Raw genomic sequence first — 20,792 nt, 5'->3', positions numbered from 1 at the left:
CTTGCAGGAATCCGAGTACTCTTGCCCCACTCAAGTCCCAGCCCGGGTGTCCACTGTGCATTCGTCACAAACTCCAATGGGTGAAAACGCCCCGGGCGAGTTTACCTGCCCTCTTCTCCCCTCCCCTCCCAGACGCGCAGGAGAGCCCCGAGGACCTCCTAGCCCTGCTCCTCGGCTCGGCCAGCGAGGTCGATGTCCAGGTGGCCGTGTACATGTGTCCGGCCCAGGCTCGGTGCGGAAGACGGAGAGGAGTTGCGTGTGACCGGTGTGAGGCCGGGCGGGTCCATATCCGGGTGGACCCAGTGGGTGGGGCCGCTCCTCGCGCCAGGTCCCGAGGTGGCGGCGGGGGTGGGGAGTGACGCGCGGAGATTCCCTTTCTCACCTTCCCATCGAGAGGGGGCGGCAGGGTGTGGATTCCGGGCGTGCCCACCGTGCGGATCGGCTCCTAGAGCGCCCCGAGCCCCGGGCCTGAGCGGCCCCGGGGACTGGAAATCAGAGAAGGAAGACCTGGAGGAGGGCTGGCCGAAGCGGCCACCCGCTCCGAACTTGCCAGGGAAACTAGTGCGGAGGGAGGGGCCGGGCCGCGACGGGGGAGGGGCGGCCGCAGCTGCATCCAGCCCCTTTGGCTTCCTTCCCAGCGCTCCTCGCCTCCTCCTTCTCTTCCTCCTGTATGAGTCAGGCGTTTCCCGGGGATTTGGAGCAGCCACGCGCGGCCCGGGCTCCGGGAGCTGTAGCCGCCGCCGCCGCCGCGCCAGGAGCCCCAGCGCCGGGGCCTCCACCGCGGCGGGCCCCCGCGTCCCGGGCGCGCACGGACCATGGAGAGGGCGGCCCAGGGCGCAGACAGCGGCGGGGGCAGCAACAGCAGCAGCCGAAGCAGCAGCCGCGCCACCTCGGCGGGCTCCTCGCCCTCCTGCTCCCTGGCTGGCCGGGGGGTCTCCGGCAGGTCGGCGGCCGCCGGGCTCGGAGGCGGGGGCAGCCGCAGCAGCCCGGGCTCGGTAGCCGCTAGCCCGTGCGGGGGCAGCAGCCGGCGGAGGGAGCCGGCGCTCGAGGGCGTGCTCAGCAAATACACCAACCTCCTCCAGGGCTGGCAGAACAGGTAACGCGCCCGCCTCCCGCCCCTGCCTGCGCGCCGCTCGGTGTGTGAGAGTGCGCGCGCGCGATCGGGCCGCCGGCGAGCCGGGGCGGCCTCGGCACCCGGGCCCACCCCGCGTCCCCGCTCCCCTAGGTGCGCCGCGACTCCACCCCGGGCCCACATCGCAGTGGCGGGGAAGGAAGCAGAGCCTTGGCACCTGCAGGGACTGGAGCCGCCGGCGAGCGCGCTGGTCCCCGGGCCCTGGGCTAGCGGCTTCCCGCACCCTTGGAGAAGGACTGAGCGTTGGGGGGCAGGGGGCGTGCGTGATGCCTGTACGCGAGAGCCGGCCCCGTCACAGCAATTCTGTCTACATCCTAGTTCATTTAAAACTTTGTTGTTTAAAGACGCCACCACCCCCAGAAATCAGCCAGTTATCCTCGGCAGTTTCCGGGGTGCGAGCTAGCCCCCCGCCCAGTTGGTGGCCGAGAGGCTCCAGTCTCTGCGACGGAAGTTTAGTGCTGTTTTTTCTTTGACACTCTCTCCCCTTTCGAAATGGGCAGTTCGCTGTTTAAGTTATTTTCTCCCTTAAAGTGTTTCCTGAAGTTCCCTGCTCACTCTGCTCTCCCAGTTGGGACACGTGGAAGGAGGGGTGTCAGGGCAAGGGGTCTCGGTGTGTGTGGACCGCTGTAGTAAGGAACGCTTGAAAGGAGCAGATGGGGTACTGCCGTTTATGTGTACATGTGTGTATGTGTGTGTGTGTGTGTGTGTGTGTAGTTTTTCAAAAACAAGTCAAAAATACCAGTATCCACGCCGGGAGAATGGGACTTTTGAGAGTTTGTTGATGAGATCTGTGTCAGGTCCTTAATTGTCCTTGAATATGAGGTCTTGTGGTTCTTAAAGATGCTTGCGAGATTTCCATCACATCCCCGGAGCTCTTGCTTATCTCTGCTAGTTACTAGAGTACTTGGTGGTCTCTCCCTGTGTAAGTTTCAGATTGTCTCCAGCTGAAACTGCAGGCAATTATTTACATGAAGCTCTACTAGGACAAAGTGTTAGTGGATCAGTTGTGTCCGGACTCTTTGCTACCCCACGAACTGTAGCCCTCCAGGCTCCTCTTTCCGTGAACATCTTCAGATAAGAATACTGGAGTGGGTAGGCATTTCCTTCTCCAGAGGATCTTCCCGATCCAGGGATTGTACCAGGGTCTCCTGCGTTGCAGGCGAAGGGTGACTTCCTAAGTAAGGAAACTGAGTTGATATTGTAGGCAGAGAACTTTCCCCAGAGTTTCCTTGGAGTCTACTACTGTGTTAGAGGAAGTTGCACCTTAACTTTTGAATCCTTTTATTTCCCAAAATAGCCCCAGTGTCAATTCTTGAAAGCTGAAAAGGATGTAGGTAGAGTGCCAAAGAGGAGACAGAGAGGACTGAATCTGATTTCAGGTCCTGCTAATTGCCTTGTTAATGGCACCTGGCTGGTGCCTTGCTGGTGATAGCGTTTGGGTTGTGTGTTGCACAATCACCTTTAATGCTTTTTTTCCCCCTTGAAGTAATTTATGAGGCCAACAGAGCTTTTACCCTGGATTAGTTACTTCACTTGGGGATGGCATTTTACCTGCAGTGTATATTAAAGGATTTGTTCTTTGGAATGGATTTAGGGGAAATTGGAGTAACTCATGCTTTTGTGTAATTAAATCCTCTGGAGTATTTAGGTTGCAGGCCAGATTGAGAAGAGGGAAAATTTATGCTAATAATACTAATAACAGCAACAACAACATATACTTGATTGCAGGCTACACAGGTGAAATATACTATGTATCCTGCTGAAGTCTCATCTTTAGTGAATTTGCTTACTGTGGGTTATAGCTGCCTGCCAATATTTGCTTTTACCACAGCAGACGCATCGGTCTCAAAGCCTACCATTGCCTTCAAAAGCATTGTCTCTTCCTAGTGGTCAATGTCTCAGCGCTGGGGTTTGTTTCCCACTGTGGCTGAAGGTGCGTCAGTGATCTGGAGAACATCTGTGATGGCTGTGCCCGCATGCTTCTCTCTCCTCAAGGGGTCTTATAAAGGAGGATCTGGATTCCTGAAAAGGAACAAGGAAGAGAGCAAAGATGGAAACTCTGAAAAATATTCATTCATCCATTTACTCATTCAGGCAATGTTTTATGGAGGCCCTACTATGTGCCAGGCACTGGGTCAGCTATTCTGGAGCTTCTGCCGTGTGCAAAACACAGAGGCATCTTTTCATCGTGTAGTGGAGGGGTCACAGGATTCAAAAGTGGAAGGAAACCTCACCCTCCACCCCCTAGGGGAATGCCTTGGTGTGAATAGTTGGGCTGAGTCAAGCTCTCTGCATTTGGGGGCCTAATGGCATATTCCTTTGTGGTTTGTGTTTTTTTCCCAAATTGTTTACAGTTAATAATGGATCTCCAGCCACGAAGTGCTTGGTGAGGCTGCTGTCTGTTGATAACATACCAGCCACCCACTAACAGTTTTTACTCTGGTGTCTGCTTGCACATCCCCAGGTTGTTGTGAAGCTTATATTTTAACATTCAGTGTCATATTCTGCCTTAATTTATTTGTAGTTCTCTTATCCTCATGTCCCGAGGAAGGCATTGTGGCCAGAACACAAGATCGGTGACATAAAAGGGGGTGGCAGGAGAGAAAGCTCCATGTGTGGGACTCGCCTGGAGAGCACGTGCAGGACACTTGCTGCCCTCATTGGCGGCGAGGGTGCCACGTCATCAGAGCCAGGTGGGGAATCCCCAGTGAGGAGTTTCTATAACCCATTAGTATAGTTCTTTAAAGGAAATATTTCAGACATTATAGCATAGTAGAGATTTGTAGGATGGCATTAAAAAGTGCATGCATTCTGACTTGCTTCAGTCATGTCTGACTCTGTGTGACCCCGTGGACTGTAGCCCCAGCAGGCTCCTCTGTCCATGGGATTTCCCAGGCAAGAATACTGGAGTGGGTTGCCATGCCCTCCTCCAGGGGATCTTCCTGACTCAGAGATCAAATCCTTGCTCACACCTCCTGCATTGGCAGGTGGGTTCCTTACCATGAGCACCACCTGGGAAGCCCCATTAAAGTGTAAATACCTCTAACAAATGAACACAGTTTCAGAAGGAGGTAGGTGCTCATAGATTAAAAATACGTTTAGGGGATTCGCTGGTGGTCCAGTGGTTTGGATTCCATGCTTCTACTGCTGCGGGCCTGGGTTCGATTCCAGTTTGGGAAATTAGGATCCAACAAGCAACAGGGCGTGGCAAATATACATTTATGAAAGTGTTAGTCACTCAGCCATGTCCAACTCTTTGTGATCCCATGAGCTCCTTTGCCCGCCAGGCAATCTGTCTATGGGATTTCCCAGGCAAGAATACTGGGGTGGGATGCCATTTCCTTCTCATATATATATATATATATGAGATATATATATATGAGATATATATATATGAGATATATATATATGAGATATATATATATGAGATATATATATATGAGATATATATATATGAGATATATATATATGAGATATAAGATGATGATATATATCATATATACACACATACATATATATCATATATATATAAGAGATGGTGAAATAAAGACAGGTATTTGTGGAAATTTGTGTGGATCTAGTGTCTTTGCTGATATTCACGTTTTAATCTAGCGCACGATCTTTTCACCCACTTTTTGAGTTTCATATGGAGTGAGGGTACCAGGGGGAGAATAAACCCCAGAGACTGGCGAGTCTCAGGCAGATGCCATATCACTCGTGGCCTTGTAGGCAGGGGAAGGATTGAAGACTGTTACAGTTTCACAAAAGGATTTTAGTCAGGGAGTTGACCCGGTCTGTTTGGGACTTTCAAGAGCTCACTCTGGCTCCTGTGTGGAGACGAGATTTTCAGGAGCAGATCAGGAAGCGGAGAGGAGCGCAGCATGGGTCCAGGCAGGAGATGCCAGGGCCTTGGGCGTTGGGGACAGGGATATGGAGAAAGGGACAGATTTGGAGTGGGGAGGAGGGACAGTCCTGATGGGTTGGATGCTGAGGTGAGAGAGCAAGAGGGGTCAAGGATAACTTAAACTTTTTAAAAATTGAAATATAGTTGATTTACAATGTTGTGTTAGCTTCAGGTGTATAGCAAAGTGGTTCAGTTTTACATTTTTTTTTTTTTTAATGTTCTCTTCCATTGCAAGAAGAATAACTCTTGAGTACATAGGCTGGGAGGTTGAGGCATCCTTTATGGATCCCAGGGTCACAGGGGACCCACCTGCCTGTGGGTAGGATCGGGGACAACCAAGAGTTCTGTTTGCCTGTGTTCAGTTTGAGAGGGGTAGATCTAGCAAGGATTTGACAATATGAACTCTCATTTGCCCTAAGGCTGGTTTTAGTCTGGCTAAAACGGAACTGCTTTGGGGTTGATTTTAACATCTAGTGTTTTAGGGGAAATAATTTCTCATCGGATCTGGGAAGTGATATTTAAATATTTGAGGGTTTTCACTGCCATTCAGTTTTTGATATTTGGAGGAAAGAAGACTGCAAATGTGGAGCCAGCCTTTAATTCTTTCTCGGGTGATTGGTGAGGTGGTGAGAACTCAGTAAAACACTGAAAGGCAAATCTTGAATAGGATGAAGAAGACAAGTGTTGGCATAAGAAAACCTCAGGCCAGTGGACACACGCGTGGAAAGTTAGAGCAGTGCGGACTCTGGGTCGAGTCCTGACCTCAGCGTTGAGCACACCTGTTGCCTTGGGCCAGTTCCCTCATTGCCCTAGGCTTCCGCTTTCCCAGTTGTTTCAGTGTCCAAGATGGTGGTACCTCTGCTCTGCTCCTCAGTTCGGCAGAGGTCATTGAAGACACCGATGTATAAGGGGCTGAGGATAGTTCAGGATCTCGGCAAGTGGGAGCTATTCTTGGATCTTCAGTTTGCCCCTTCTTTAGTGGACCCTTTCTGGTCCGTAAAACTCTTGGCCTCTTTTTTGAATGCTGTGATGGCTCTGGGGTCGCTTTAGCATAATTATCACAGAGTTCTTTGCAGAGAAGATGATGGGTTCTTTGAGGGGCAAGAGGTCATTTAAAACTTGGAACCAGGCATTTGCGTTTCTGTCGGAAGCGACTTCCTTCCTCCTCCAGCCTCTCAACCCCATCTCCTTTCATGCTTTTTCTCCTCCTTAAGCCTTACCACCAGCTGACATGTTCTCTATTTTACTCTTTTGTCTTTCTGCACTAGGTATTAACTCCCTGAGGACAGAGAGTAGTTTTGCCTGTCTTGTTCACTGCTGTATCCCCAGAGTTTAGAATAGGATGTGCGTATAATAAGGGTTCAGTAAGTTTTACCAAATGAGTTAGCAAGTAAATGAATGACAGAGAAGACAAGCCAGGATTTAGTTCCATTTTGGCCAACCTTTACTACTGCTATTGTAGTTCTTAATTCTCTACCTGCTTATAGCCTTGTCCTTGAGTTAGTATGTTTATCATTTGCCTTGTTCTCTGCAACATGTCTTCTGGTTCAGCAGACATGCCCATCCTGACCTCAGACCCACCACAATCCACCCAAGGTGGACCTTTAGGAACCAGATATCCAGGGCTTGCTTTTCACTTGATCTGTATTAACATACTTTGAGAAGACAGTGTTTAGCCTCTGGCATAATTTCCTAGGGTTTTTGAGTCACTGGGCCCATTTAGCAAAGTCAGTGGGGGCATATATTAACTTCCAAAGTAATACTGCATTAAAATGAATGCTTTTTGAGAATTCCAATAGTTTTAGAGACAGTCGGTGGTGATACCAGGGTTGAAAATCACTGTTCTGGTTTAGTGTTCTTTTCTCCTTGTACTCTGAAGGATTTTCACATCTTGCTGTCTGTGTTGTCAGATTGTTCTGAGGCTCCACTCACATTGTTTAGGGACATTAGATGGCTTCACTGACAATAATAATAAAAAATGATTGCTTAGATTACAAAGCTGCATTTATAGCTATGCATTATATTGTATATAATATATACAATTATATATGTATAAAATATACAATAATATATACATAGCATATTATCCTATATAATATATACAAGGGGAAGAGGGTATGAGAGGATGAGATGGCTGGATGGCATCACTAATATAACAACTTGGGCAAACTCCGGGAGATGGTGAGGGGCAGGGAAGCCTGGCATGCTGCAGTCCATGGTGTTGCAAAGAGTCGGACACAACTAGTGACTGAACAACATTATATTGTATGTGTTTTGTACTATATACATGTATGTGTATAATACATTATATATAATATATGTAATATATGCCATATGTTAATTACTTCCTGTGGGGTCGGCTGCCCCCCACCCCTGCCTTTTTAAAGCGTCCATGTGTTTGAGATTTATACCAAATGGGCTTCCCTGGTGGCTCAGATGGTTAAAGAACTTGCTGGCAATGCAGGAGACCCAGGTTTGATCTCTGGCTCAGAAAGATCCCCTGGAGAATGGTATGGCAACCCACTCCAGTATCCTTGCCTGGAAAATTCCATGGACAGAGGAGCCTGGAGGCTACAGTCTATGGGGTCGCAGAGAGTCGGACACAACTGAGTGACTATTACACACACACATGCACAGGCATGCGCATACTTGTGCACACACCCTGAATGCTTAGCATGATTTTCCTTCTCTTTTTTTCAATTATTTTTTCCCCCTAAGGTGAGCTTGCATCCATTTTGCAGTTTGAAAATGTTATTGAGGAAAAGGAAAGTGGCCTGTACCTTTCCACATAATCTCTGAATAGCTGAATTTTTGAGGGTAAATTTGAAGTCTTATATATTCATTCAGAAAAATACACAACTCATAAAAATACATAGTTCAGTGAATTTTCATGCACAACCAGATCAAGAAAAAGCAGCCCCTTCATCCCATCCCTTCCTGTCATCCCCGACTCCTGTAGGCTCCACTCTTCTGACTCCCAATACCATGTATTAGTTAGGTCTATTTTTTAATTTCATTTCGTGATGTGATCTTTTATGTCTGACTTAGCCCCACTTGTGTTGTGGTCTGTTTATGTCCATTGCTGTTTGGTATTCCGTTGTATGAGTGTACAAAATATATTTGTATCTACTGCAGATTGACATTTGAGTTCTTCCCAGTTTTGGGCTCATATGAATAGTTTTCGGAAGTACATGCATACCTGTCTGTGGGTGGGTGCCTAGGTGTGGAGGTGTTACAGATGTCCCACTCACGAGAGACTTCCAGAGAGTTTTCCAGAGTGGTTGTGTCTGTTAATATGCCACCAGAAACGTGAGCGAGTTCTGGGTGGTCCACAGACTCATCCATACTTGACCTTGTCTGTTCTCATTGTAGCCTCTGGTGGATGTGTGGCAGTATCTTCTAGTGGTTTTGATTTGCCCTTTCTGATGGCTAATGAAGTTATTAGCTTTCTAATACCTGCTTTTTTTCTAATTGTGAAATTTCCTGTGTGTTCTGGGTCTGAGTTTACTGATAGGTTTCTGCACACATGGACACAGGTGTTCTATATACAGAGACAGCAGCTGCTTTCATGCCGTGGTTTGCGAGTTCATCTCTTACTAGTGTCTTGATAGACACAAATTCTAAATTTTAATGTAGTCACATTGTCAGTGTTTTCCCTTTATGTTGGGTTCTTTTTGAGCCCTGTTTAGGAAGTCTTTGCCCGCCCCACGGTAACGAGATGGTCTGTGATGTTTTCTTTTTTAAAAATATTTATTAAAAAAAATTTTATTTTTATCTATGTATTTGACGGTGCTGGGTCTTAGTTGCAGCACGTGGGGTCCTCTGTCTTCCTTGTGGCATGCCGACTCTCTGGTTGCTGCCTGTGAACACCTCAGTGGTGGCTTGCAGCATCTAGTTCCCTGGCCAGGGATTGAACCTGGGCCCCCTGTGTTGGGAGCTTGGAGTCTTGTCCACTGGACCACTGGGGAAGTCCCTATGACATTTTGTTTTAAGAAAAAAGCTTTCATTAATTTTAAGATAATAAATTAATTTCTCAGACGTTGGAGTTGATATTGGGGGAATGTGGACTGCTGGCAGAAGCAATATGACTTTAAGGTTTCCAGTCTGTGTTAGTTTTCTTATAAAAAGTGACCACAAACTTGGTGACTTAAAACAATAGAAATGTATTTTTTTCATGGTTCTGGAGGCCAGCAGTCTGAGGTTAGTTTCACTGGATGGAAGGCAGGGTGTTGGCAGGGCCGTGCTCCCGCCAGATACCCTCAGGGAAAATTCTTCTTGCTGCTTCCAGCTTCTGGTGACTGCCAGCATTCCTTGGCTCGTGACTGCATCACTCCAGTTTCTGCCTCTGTCTTCATGTTTCCTTCTCCTCTCTGTCTGTCAAATCTCCCTCTGCCTCCCTGTTAGAAGGACTCCCATGAATGTGTTTAGGGTCTGCTCAGAGAATCCCTCCATCTCAAGACCCTTAAGTTAATCAGGCTGACATGAGGGCTTCCCAGGTGGCCCTAGTGGGAAAGAACCCGCCTGCCAGTGCAGGAGGCATGAGACAAGGGTTTGAGTCCTGGGTCAGCAAGATCCCCTGGAGGAGGGCATGGCCACCCACTCCAGTATTCTTGCCTGGAGAATCCCGTGGACAGCGGAGCCTTCCAGGCTGGGGTCCTTAGGGTCGCGAAGAGTCAGACATGACTGAAGCGACTTAGCAGTGCCAACAACTTTGCCATATAAATTAGCAGTCATAGGTCCAAGAATTAGGATGTGAACATCTTGGGGGTGGGGAATGGCGTTCCCGCAGTCATGAGTCCAAAGTGGTTCTTAAGCTCTTTGGCTCCCTGCTGTGTCCACCTTGCCTACCTTCCACTGGTTGCCATAGCGACAGCCATCTCTTTCGGGGGAAGGGCGCAGGTTGCTGTCATGAGTGTAAGTGGGCTTGTTAGGCCAGATTAGTGGGCTCATTCATCGCTGTCTGCCTGGACAGAGCCCTTGGGCAAGTATTAAGTAGGTAATATTGTGTGGAAAATTGTTTCTAGTGCCCATGAGTAAACCTAATTTCCTTTAACGGGCCAATCAGAGTTTCTTTGGGGTTTCTTTAAATACTAATTGAGCAATTAGTTTTGGAAGGATACATGTAATAATCTGTGCTTTCCATTTTGTCATCGGAATGACTCATTAGTCCAAAGGCTTCTTTTTCAAGTCATCATAAGCATACAATACGATCTTAGATGTTCCATTTGAATTTTGATACTTGTTTGTAGCATATAACCACTGCTTCAAAAGGTACAGAACATTTGCAACCCCTCAGGAAGGTTCCTTGGGCTTCTTTCCAGTCCATTCCCCTTCCCTTGCAATCTGTTTCTGATTTTTATCACCGTGAGTTCGTTTTGTCTCTTTGGGTTTTATGTATCAGTGGATGGAACCAGTAGAGCGTACGCTTTGCAGAGTCGGGTCTGTTTGGCTCAGAAAGGTCTGAGTTTCGTCCTCTTTGCTGCCCCATCAGCCATTTATACTGGATTTCTTTCTATGGTTGAGTCGTCGTGTATTTGTGAACACACCACAGGTTGCTTATCCGTGTACTCACAGGCGGATGTTTGGGTGGTTTCCAGTTTTTGGCTGTTACAAACCAAGCTTCTACTCATGTACAGGTCTGTGTGTGGACGTGAGCTTCATTTCTCTTGGGTCAGCACTGGGGTTGGAATCACAGGATCCTTGGAGAGGTTCGTGTAGAAACTTAGAATGGCTGGACCATTCTCCACCCCCACTATCAGAGTATGAGTGAGTGGGTCATTCCCCGCCCCGGACACCTTCTGTGATGCCTCTTGAGAACTTCTGGAACCCGAGACTGCCTCCTTCTCCTGGAGTCGCCATGCTCCTGAGGGGACCGCCTGCAGGACCACAGGCTGGTGACATGCATAGACCCCCTTGCCAGTCCAGCTTTGCCTCATTTTTGCTGCATGACCTTGGCAATTCGCTTACCTCTGCGGAGCCCGGTTTCCTCATCTGTGCATGATGCCAGCCTTGTAGCGTTGCTGTGAGCTCCTGCAGGCATCAGGCCCAGCACAGGGCCTGGCATACAATATTTTCTAGGAGTCTAGTATTGTAGGGGGCTTCCCTGGTGGCTCAGACAGTAAAGAATCTGCCTGCATTGTGGGAGACCCAGGTTCAGTCTCTGGGTTGGGAAGATTCCCTGAAGAAGGGAATGGCTGCCCACTCCAGTATTCTTGCCTGGGAAATTCCATGGACAGAGGAGCCTCGTGGGCTACAGTCCATGGGATCGCAAAGAGTCGGACACGACTGAACGCCTATCACACACACGCACACACACGTGTTTTAGACCAGTGGGTGACTTCGTGGAACCTGGGGCTGAGTTGGTGGTCACTTTAGCCCCAATATACAGATGTTTCTCAGACCTCCCTCCCCCTGCGCTGGGCCCCAGGTGACAGACGGTTTTATCTGTGTAGGGGATGCTGGTCTCCACTGGCTGTCCATCACATGGCCTGGCAGGGGGTGTCCCATCAGACAGCAGTTTGAGAACCCTGGGAGGAGAGGAAAGACGTGGGCTTTTGTGTCCTGAAAGCAGGATTGAGATGATTATACTGGAAACGTGGTAGGCTTTCTCCATGTTTCCTCTGGGTGGCTCCTGATGAGATTGGGGCCGGCCAAGACAGAATTAGAAAGAAAGCCGTCCAGAATTTGGTGTTTGATAACCCGGACTCGATGGGACTTGGTCACAACCCAGTGCTGATTTTGTGCCTTGTACAGTGATACCCGGAACAGCACTGAAATCAGGAAATGTGCACGATCCTGCTCTTTGAAGGCCTTTGAGTCACGAGTCACTTCTTCACGTTGGGCGGTAGTTTTCAGAGGGCTGTGTTTGTATGTGGTTCGGTCCCTTTCTAGAAATCGTTTGATGAAAATATAGCAAGTCGAAAGGCCCCGACATCAGTTTGTTTTTTTTTTTTGGCTGCAGTGGGTCTTCGTTGCTGCGCACAGGTTTTCTCTGGTTCCAGTAAGTGGGGGCTACTCTCCAGTTGGGGTACGTGAGCTTCTCTTTGTAGTGGCTCCTCTCGTTGGCTGAGCGCAGGCTCTAGGGCGTGTGGGCTTCGTTAGTTGGGCTCAGCAGTTGTGGCTTGCAGGCTCTAGAGCACAGGGGCGCAGGCTTAGTTGCTCTGAGGCAGGTGGAATCTTTTTAGAGTAGGGGTCAATCCTGTGTCCCCTGCGTTGGCAGGCAGATTCTTAACCATTGAACCACCAGGGACGTCCCCAGCATCAGTTTTTAGTTAACTCTTTCCCAGGATGTGTTAAGTCTTTTTAGGCAGTGCTGGTCACATGGAGAGTGAACCCCGAGCAGGGACTGGAACCGCCCAGGATGCCATGGGATTCAGGTTCTCCCAAGTGCGGATGGGACCCGGTGCTCTGTGTGAGTCCCTCGTTCCAGAGGACTTAGGTGGATGAGGTGATAGGTACATCCCTGTGATGGTCACTGCATCAGAACCGTGGTGGGCTGTGACCCGTGCAGGGAATGCCACCACGAAGGTTTTCCCGGGCCCTTTGTTGCTAACTAGAATCTGGACAGAAGTGGTGGACTTTCCAAGTCCTGAGTGATCTGGAGGCGGGAGCCCCCAGACACACACACCTCTCTATGTGTAATTAGGCCTGATGGAAGGTTCACACCCCACATACTTGTTGAGGGCCTTTTGTGTATATGCCAAATGCCGTGTGATATGTCCAGAGAAAACTCTCATTCAAAAAGATGCGTGCACCCCACTGTTGATAGCAGCACTGTTCGCAATAGCCAAGGCATGGAAGCAACCTGACTGTCAGCAGTTGAATGGGTAAAGATTTGGTACGTATACATGATGGAATCTTTGCCATAAAACAGAATGAAGTGCCATTTGCAGTGACGTGGATGGACCCAGAGATGATCATACTGAGTGAAGTCAGTCAGACAGGGCAAGACAAATACTGTGTGATATCTCTTATATGTAGAGTCTAAAATATGACACACATGGACAAATTTAGAAAACAGAAACAGATTCACAGACACAGAAAACACACTTGTGGTTGCCAGAGGGAGAGGAGGGGGAACTATTGGGAGTCCGGGATTATCAGATGCAAACTATCAGATGCAGGATGGATAAACAATGAGGTCCTACTATACAGCATAGGGAACTAGAGTCAATATCCTGTAATAAACCATGATACAGAAGACTATGAAAATGAACAGACGTGTGTGTAGCTGAAGCGCTTTACCCAGAAATTAACACACATTGTAAACGAACCACACTTCAGTAAAAATAAATAAATAAATAAATGCCTTGTGAGATGTGAGAGGCAGAAGAAGACACACAGGTCCTGCCTCACGGGGCTGACAGCCTGTAACAGGGCTGGCAGACTTTTCCCATAAAGGGTCAGACGGTTAATATCTGGCTTTGTGGGCTCCACAGTCTCCATGGCAACTCCTCTATTCTTCCATTTTAAACAAGCGGGTGTGTCTGTGTTCCAATAAAACTTTGTTGACACAAACAGCTGGTGGCCTATTGGCTGTGGTTTGACCATCCTTGGTCTGAAATGACATGCGGACCCCTTACTCAGGTGGTCGGGGCAGCTGAGTGTGGTGACTAAGGGTAAGGATTCTGTGGCCCAGCAGCCTGGACTTGCATCCCGACCTTGCTGTTTACTGTTAAATACCTGTGTGGCCTGGGACCAGCTATTTCACCTCTCTGAGCCTTGGTTTCTTCATCTGTAAAGTGGGGATGTTACAGTGAGTGTGTCATAGGGTTGCTGGAATCAGCTTCCAAACCTCATGTAAAGGGCTTAGAATAGGGCCTGGCACATGGGAAAGAAATGGCTACCCACTCCTGTATTCTTGCCTGGAGGATCTCATGGACAGAGGAGCCTGGTGGGCTACAGTTCATGGGGTTGCAAAGAGTTGGACATGACTGAGTGACTGACACTTTCTTGTGATATGGGGTAGGGTGGGCGGTGGCGATGCTACCCGAGAAGAAGCTCCAGGGGAGAGCCCCATCTCCACCTGGGGATAGCAGACAAGCGGCAGGTGAGGGGAGACCTAGGATATTGAAGAAAGGGGTTCATTGTGCAGCCTGGGGCTTGGGGAGGACTTCCCTGGTAGAAGTTCTATGGGTACAAAGGTTGGGAGGTGTGGAGTGAGGGAGATGGTTTGGTATGGCTGGAACTCAGCTGGTATGTAGGCTGTGGCCAGAGACTAAAGGGTAAAAGTAGACCGTGTTGGAAAAGCCTGCTTCCTGAACGACTCTAAGGTCACCGACAGCACAGGTCATAAAACGTCAGTGCTACCAGAACCAGAAGGGATGCCTTTGTGGGCCCAGGGGCCCTTGGATGCTTTAGATTTACAATTTAATCCTTAACATGAGATGAGAGGTGCCTCAGATCTATCCAGTCTTCCCTTCTTTTATAGTCATAGAGCCCCAGTTTTTAGCTGTATACGTGCTTTACCCTTGAGAAAACTATCTTTGCACCGCACGTTCCCCCTTACAGGGAACAGAGTTGTCACATAGGAGTTTCCTGGAACCTCCTTTGTACTTTCCCCCTTTTTTCCCTTTCTTCTTAAAATAAAGACATGTGGCCAAAACTGGAATATAGACGTGATGTCTGGAATTGCAGCAGTCATCTTGAGTCTTTTGGCAACCGGAATGAAGGCCATAGAGACAGAAGACACCTCTGAGGACTTTGTTGATCAGAAAAGTGAAAGTGTTGGTTGATCAGTCGTGTCTGACTCTTTGCAACCCTGTGGACTGTAGCCTGCCAGGCTTCTCTGTCCATGGAATTCTCTAGGCAAGAATACTGGAGTGGGTTGCCATTCCCTTCTCCAGGGGATCTTCCCAACCCCAGACTGAACCAAGATCTCCTGCGTTGCAGGCAGATTCTTTACTATCTGAGCCACCTGGGAAGCCTCACAAATCCTGGGCTACTATCTTCTGGAATTTTCTATGATGGGCATAATAAACCTCATTTTTCAGCCACTATTGACAGCCATATCTACCCCTGACTGTTAAAGCTGGGATCTCTATTTTGCAGGTGTAGAAACTGAGGCTCAGAGTGACCTAAGTTGCCTTGCTGGTAAGGTGTGGAGTCAGGATTGGTCTGACGCTGGCGCTTGTTTTCTTTTCACCGCCCTGGAAGGAACTTGGAGACCTTCTCCCCCCTCATTTTATAGGTGAGATCACTGAGGGCTTTGCCTCAGGGTAAAGAAGCCACTCATTCCACTGCAAGGCATTCATTGCTCAGCATTATTCCCCGTTTGCTCTCTCCAGCCCTGGCCTTCCCCGAGAAGGGCCCCTGTACTGTCCTTAGTGATTTTCTAGCCCAGCGTTGGGTGGAATCTCTTTCTGTGAGTCGTTGATGTTTGGTGGGTTTTTCCTAGTCACAAGCAGGCTCTTTTTCGGGCTGTGTGTTGAGAGCTTTCACAGCCTCATCTCTTGCCTCCTACAGTCTTTCGGGAGGTCTTTCCATGTCTGTCTTGTCCTGTCTTCACTCGGGCTCCCAGGACAGGCTGAGAGGGCTCTTGGATCCTGTGAGTCTTAGGAAGCTCTGGCCAGAGTCTTAATTGCCAGGGAGACCTCCCAAATCCACACTCCCAAATCAGAGTGTGGACGTTGGGTGAAGTGGGATTGCATGTTTTGAATGCATTTTGCTTTTGGGATTCTTATGTAGCTGAGTTCCACCCTATTACTAATACCTTAAAAATGGGCCTCCCGACCCCTTTGGCGAACCACTGAACACAGAGCTTTACTGTGTACGTGTTCCAGCTGACTCATTTCATGGATTGAGCCCTCAAAAATGGAGCAGGACAAAAGCCAGTTTGTGCTGTGAATGCTGTTGAGAGACTATTGTTGCACACTTATTTTATATCTGTTTCTGTATCATATTGCGTTTTGTCACTTTTTATACTAGCAACATTCTTGCGATCATTTTTATTCGCCTGGCTAATCTGCGCCTTTTTCCTTTTTGTGAGAAGTCTGCCCTTGATACCTTGGCCCAAAGTGCATTGTAACACTGTTTTAGTCATTTAATTAATTTGGAGTTTCCTATAACTGAAATTTTTGTTAAACATCAGTTTCTGTGAATACCGTTGGATTGAGCTGAAATTCAGGAAAAGAGTATCGAAAGCCAAAACTCTACATTTTTTTTTTCTCACAAGATAGGATTGACATAAAAGTGCTTTAGAAAATCTCTATGTCAGAGAAACAGGACTAAACTCATGGAATCAAGCTTAAGCCTGGGGTAAGTCATTTTTTTGAACAGAAGCAAAGCATAACCTAACTAGAAAGAGACTAAATCGCAATTGCCTATGTCATGAGATTGTCTGAATTTCTGCTTATCTAGAACTGGCTTCCTTTTCCTTTCCTGCAATGTAGCAGTTGTTGGTATTCTTAGTGTTTTTTGTTTTGTTTGTTTCCATCTTTAGTTTTGCTTTTTTAGTTGAAGCTGTAGATTGCTTTTGAACAGTACAAAGTGTACATTTTGTACTAACTAAATATAACTTGTGATCTGATTTTTTTTTGTGTGTAAATGACATTATTCTAACAGAAAATTTGTGTGCAGTCTATAGCTACCAGTACAGTATCCATGTTAATTGTTTGATTTTAATATTTGTACACTGAAGGATTTAGGGGTCAAGGGCATTATTTTGGCAACTTACTGTCATGTGGTTCTGAAAAAATATATTTATAGAGAGAAAAGATAAAACACTGTGTTGAAATGTTAATAGTTCTTTAGTAATGAATAGCTGGAATCAGGATTGCCGGGAGAAATAATCAATAACCTCAGATATGCAGAAGACACCACCTTTATGGCAGAAAGTGAAGAGGAGCTAAAAAGCTTCTTGATGAAAGTAAAAGAGGAGAGTGAAAAAGTTGGCTTAAAGCTTAACATTCAGAAAACTAAGATCATGGCATCTGGTCCCATCACCTCATGGGAAATAGATGGGGAGACAGTGGAAACAGTGTCAGACTTTATTTTTCTGGGCTCCAGAATCACTGCAGATGGTGACTGCAGCCATGAAATTAAAAGACACTCCTTGGAAGGAAAGTTATGACCAACCTAGATAGCATATTAGAAAGCAGAGACATTCCTTTGCCAACAAAGGTCCGTCTGGTCAAGGCTACGGTTTTTCCAGTGGTCATGTATAGATGTGAGAGTTGGACTGTGAAGAAAGCTGAGTGCCGAAGAATTGATGCTTTTGAACTGTGGTGTTGGAGAAGACTCTTGAGAGTCCCCTTGGGCTGCAAGGAGATCCAGCCAGTCCATCCTAAAGGAGATCAGTCCTGGGTGTTCATTGGAAGGACTGAAGCTGAAGCTGAAACTCCAGTACTTTGGCCACCTCATGGGAAGAGTTGACTTATTGGAAAAGACCCTAATGCTGGGCGGGATTGGGGGCAGGAGGAGAAGGGGACGACAGAGGATGAGATGGCTGGATGGCATCACCGACTCGATGGACGTGAGTTTGAGTAAACTCCGGGAGTTGGTGATGGACAGGGAGGCCTGGCGTGCTGCGATTCAAAGAGTCAGTCGGCCACGACTGAGCGACTGAACTGAACTGAACTGAATGAATAGCTCTTTGTATCATTGTTGTAACTTCTCTGCAAGTTTGGAACTTTGTTAAAAAGTTAGCAAGAATTAGTTTGGCCTGTTTTTAATTTTTTGGGCTGCACTGGGTCTTCCCTGCTGTGGTCAGGCTTTCTCTAGTGGCAGCGTGTGGAGGCGACTCCAGTTGCAGAGCACGCGTTCTAGACTGCGTGAGCTCAGTAGTTGGCCTGTGTGGACTTAGGTTTTCTGTGGCATGTGGGATGTTAGTTCCCTGAACCAGGGATCGGTCTGCATCTCATACACTACAAGGCAGATTCTTAACCACTGGACCACCAGGAGGTTCCTGGCCTATTTTTAAAAAAAGACTATGGGGCATGCAGCATATACTTCTTGGCTGAATGTAGCACGTATCTAATAACAATTACCCAGTTTACCTTAACTTTAATCTTCTCAAGTGACCACTAAGGCAACCATTCTGGGGTCTTCATCCACTGCTTTTTGGAAGCTGCTTCAGGTGTGGTAAGATAGACAGTTCCAGATGTTAACTGGTGGAAATTGTTCGTGCCTGTGAGCAGCTGTCCATGAAGCTAGGTAAAGCTGCAGTATTTGCAGCTCATGGAAAGAATGTCCAACCAAAGGCTTGGGCAATTTGTGTTTCCATCCCTTTCCTGTTTAGTTGTTAATTTTCTTTGAATGTCAACCATTTTGTTTTCCACCCGTAAACAAGATGAAGGGGGAGATATATTGCTTGTTCTCTCTGTGACATAGAAAGGATGAATTATCATTTATAACCACATTAAACCTACAACTTTATTCAATAAATACATTCTGTTATCTAGAATTATGGTGATCTTTGTTGTAAAATTACCTGTAAGCATTCGTTGAGTAAAGAGGACAAAGGCAGTGTGCCTTGGGAGTCTTGTGTGATGATGGACTTACTTTTGGGAGCAGCGGTTCTGGGCACCTCTGACAGCCATGACTTCGGGGCTGTAGATGAAGACTTTGGGACTGGAGGTGGGGTCAGAGCTTTTCTCCTCTTCCGTTGATTACCTTTCCACCCTGTTGATTGTGTCCATGGATGCCCCAGAGTTTTAAAGTTGGATATTGTCCCATTTGTCTGCTTTTGCTTTTGTTGCCTATGCTTTTGGTGTCATATTGAAGAAATCATTGCCAAGTCCAGTGTCATGAAGCTTTTCGACTTTATTTTCTTTTGGTGTTTTATAGTTTTAGGTCTTGACATTTAGATATTTAATCTGCTTTGAATTAATTTTTGCATATGGTGTAAAATAAGGGCCCAACTTCCTTCTTTTGCATGTGGATATCCAGTTTTCCCAATACCACTTGTTGAAGAGATTCTCTTTCCTGCTGAGTATTTTTGGCACCTTTTTCAGAGATCTTATGACCATGTGCAGAACCACATGCTGTATGCGCTCTCTATTCTGCTTCATTGGTCCACTTGTCTGTCTTTATGTCAACACCACATTATGGTGATCACTGTAGTTTTGTAATGTGTTTTGATATTAGAAGTGTGACTCCTTCAGCCTTGTTCTGTTTAAAAATTATTTTGGTTCTTCAGGGTCCCTTGAGATTCTGTATGAATTTTAGAATGAATTTTCTATTTCTGCAAAAAATGCCACTGGGATTTTGCTAGGGTTTGCACTGAATCTGCAGATCACTTTGGCTGGTATGAGCTTCTTTAAGATATTAAGTCTTTTTTTTTTTTTTTTTTGATATTAAGTCTTAAGAAATATTAAGTCTTTCAATCCAAAGACATATGGGTTAGGTTTCCATATATTTACATCTTCTTTAATTTCTTTCAGAAATGTATGGTAGTTTTTAGTGTATAAAGCTCTCACCTTTTGGTTAGGTTTATTCTTCTAAAATTTTTTTTGAAGTTTAGTTGATTTACAATATTGTGTTAGTGTCAGGTGTCCAGCAAAGTAATTCAGTTATATATATATGTGTGTGTGTGTGTGTGTATGTGTATGTATTTCAGCTTCTTTTCCATTATAGGTTGTTGAGCTAAAGATACTGAATATAATAGTTTAGATTTATTCTTAAGTATTCGTTTTGATGCTATTATAAACAAAAACTGGGTTTTTTTCTGTTGATTTTTAAAAAAATTATTTATTTATATATTTTTCCTTCTTTCCTCCTCAAATTTATTTTTGATTAGAGTATAATTGCTTTACGATGCTTTGCTGATTTTTGCCATACCTCAGCATGAATCACCATAAGTATATACATGTCCCTTTCTTCTTGAACCTCCCTCCTGCCTCCCATGCTCTGTTGATTTTTTTTTTTTTTTTAGTTCTACCACTTTATTGCTACCAACTCATCTCCCTCCACCCTCGTGCACACATGCTCAGTCATGTAATTCCATGGACTTCAGCCCGCCAGGCTCCTCTGTCCATGGACTTTTCCAGGCAGGAATACTGGAGTGGGTTGCCATTTCCTTCTCCATCTGTTGATATTTTTATCTTGCAACTTTGCTGAATTCTTTTATTACTTCGGACAGGTTTTTAAAATTTTTGTGGCGTCTTTAGTAGTTTTTATATATGTCATTTGCAAAGCTAATTTTACTTCTCTTTTCCAGTTTGGATGCCTTTTATTTCTTTTTCTTGTCTAGTTACTCTGGCCAGAACTTCCAATACTCTGTTGAATAGAGATGGTGAGCGTGGGTGTCCTTGCCTCGTTCCTTATATTAGAGGAAAAGGTTTCAGTCTTTTGCTATCACGTATGATGTAGCTGTGGCCTTTTCATCAATGGCTTTTATTATGTCGAGATAGCGTCCTTCTATTCCTAGTTTGTTGAATGTCTTTATTTGGAAGGGTCTGCTGCCTGCTTTTGTAAAGTGTTATTGAAACGCACTCATGCCCATTTGTTTACACACTGCCCATGTCTATTTTCACTCTCCAATGACAAAATTAAGTAGTTGCAACAGAGACTTTGAGGCCAGCAAAGACTGAAATGGTTACTGTCAAGCCCTTTTCTAATCACTGCTTTCAACTATTAATGTGGTAAATTACATTGAGTGCTTTTTGAATTTCAAACCAGCCTTGTTATGCTGGGATAAACCTCACTTGGTTATGGTGTGTTATACTTTTTTATGTTGCTGGATGCGATCTGCTAATATTTTGTTAAGGACTTTTACATCTTTGTTTATGAAAAGTATTTATTTGCAGTTTTCTTATA

General features: G+C 46.3%; 1 protein-coding gene across 1 annotated transcript in view; it reads left to right on the top strand.

Moving 5' to 3' along the window:
• Window positions 1-213: 213 nt before the first annotated feature.
• The window catches only part of OSBPL10 (oxysterol binding protein like 10), a 311,518-nt gene continuing 290,939 nt past the window's right edge, over window positions 214-20,792 (top strand). The window contains exon 1 of the mRNA XM_065932925.1: window positions 214-1,096. Within this exon, the coding sequence (XP_065788997.1) occupies window positions 816-1,096 (281 nt within the window). The 5' untranslated portion in view covers window positions 214-815. The remainder of the gene's footprint in view (window positions 1,097-20,792) is intronic.

This window comes from Muntiacus reevesi, chromosome 4, assembly GCF_963930625.1.
Source record: "Muntiacus reevesi chromosome 4, mMunRee1.1, whole genome shotgun sequence".
NCBI classification, from domain to species: domain Eukaryota; kingdom Metazoa; phylum Chordata; class Mammalia; order Artiodactyla; family Cervidae; genus Muntiacus; species Muntiacus reevesi.
The sequence above is the reverse complement of the archived record's forward strand: the minus strand, read 5'-3'. Positions and strand labels throughout refer to the sequence as shown.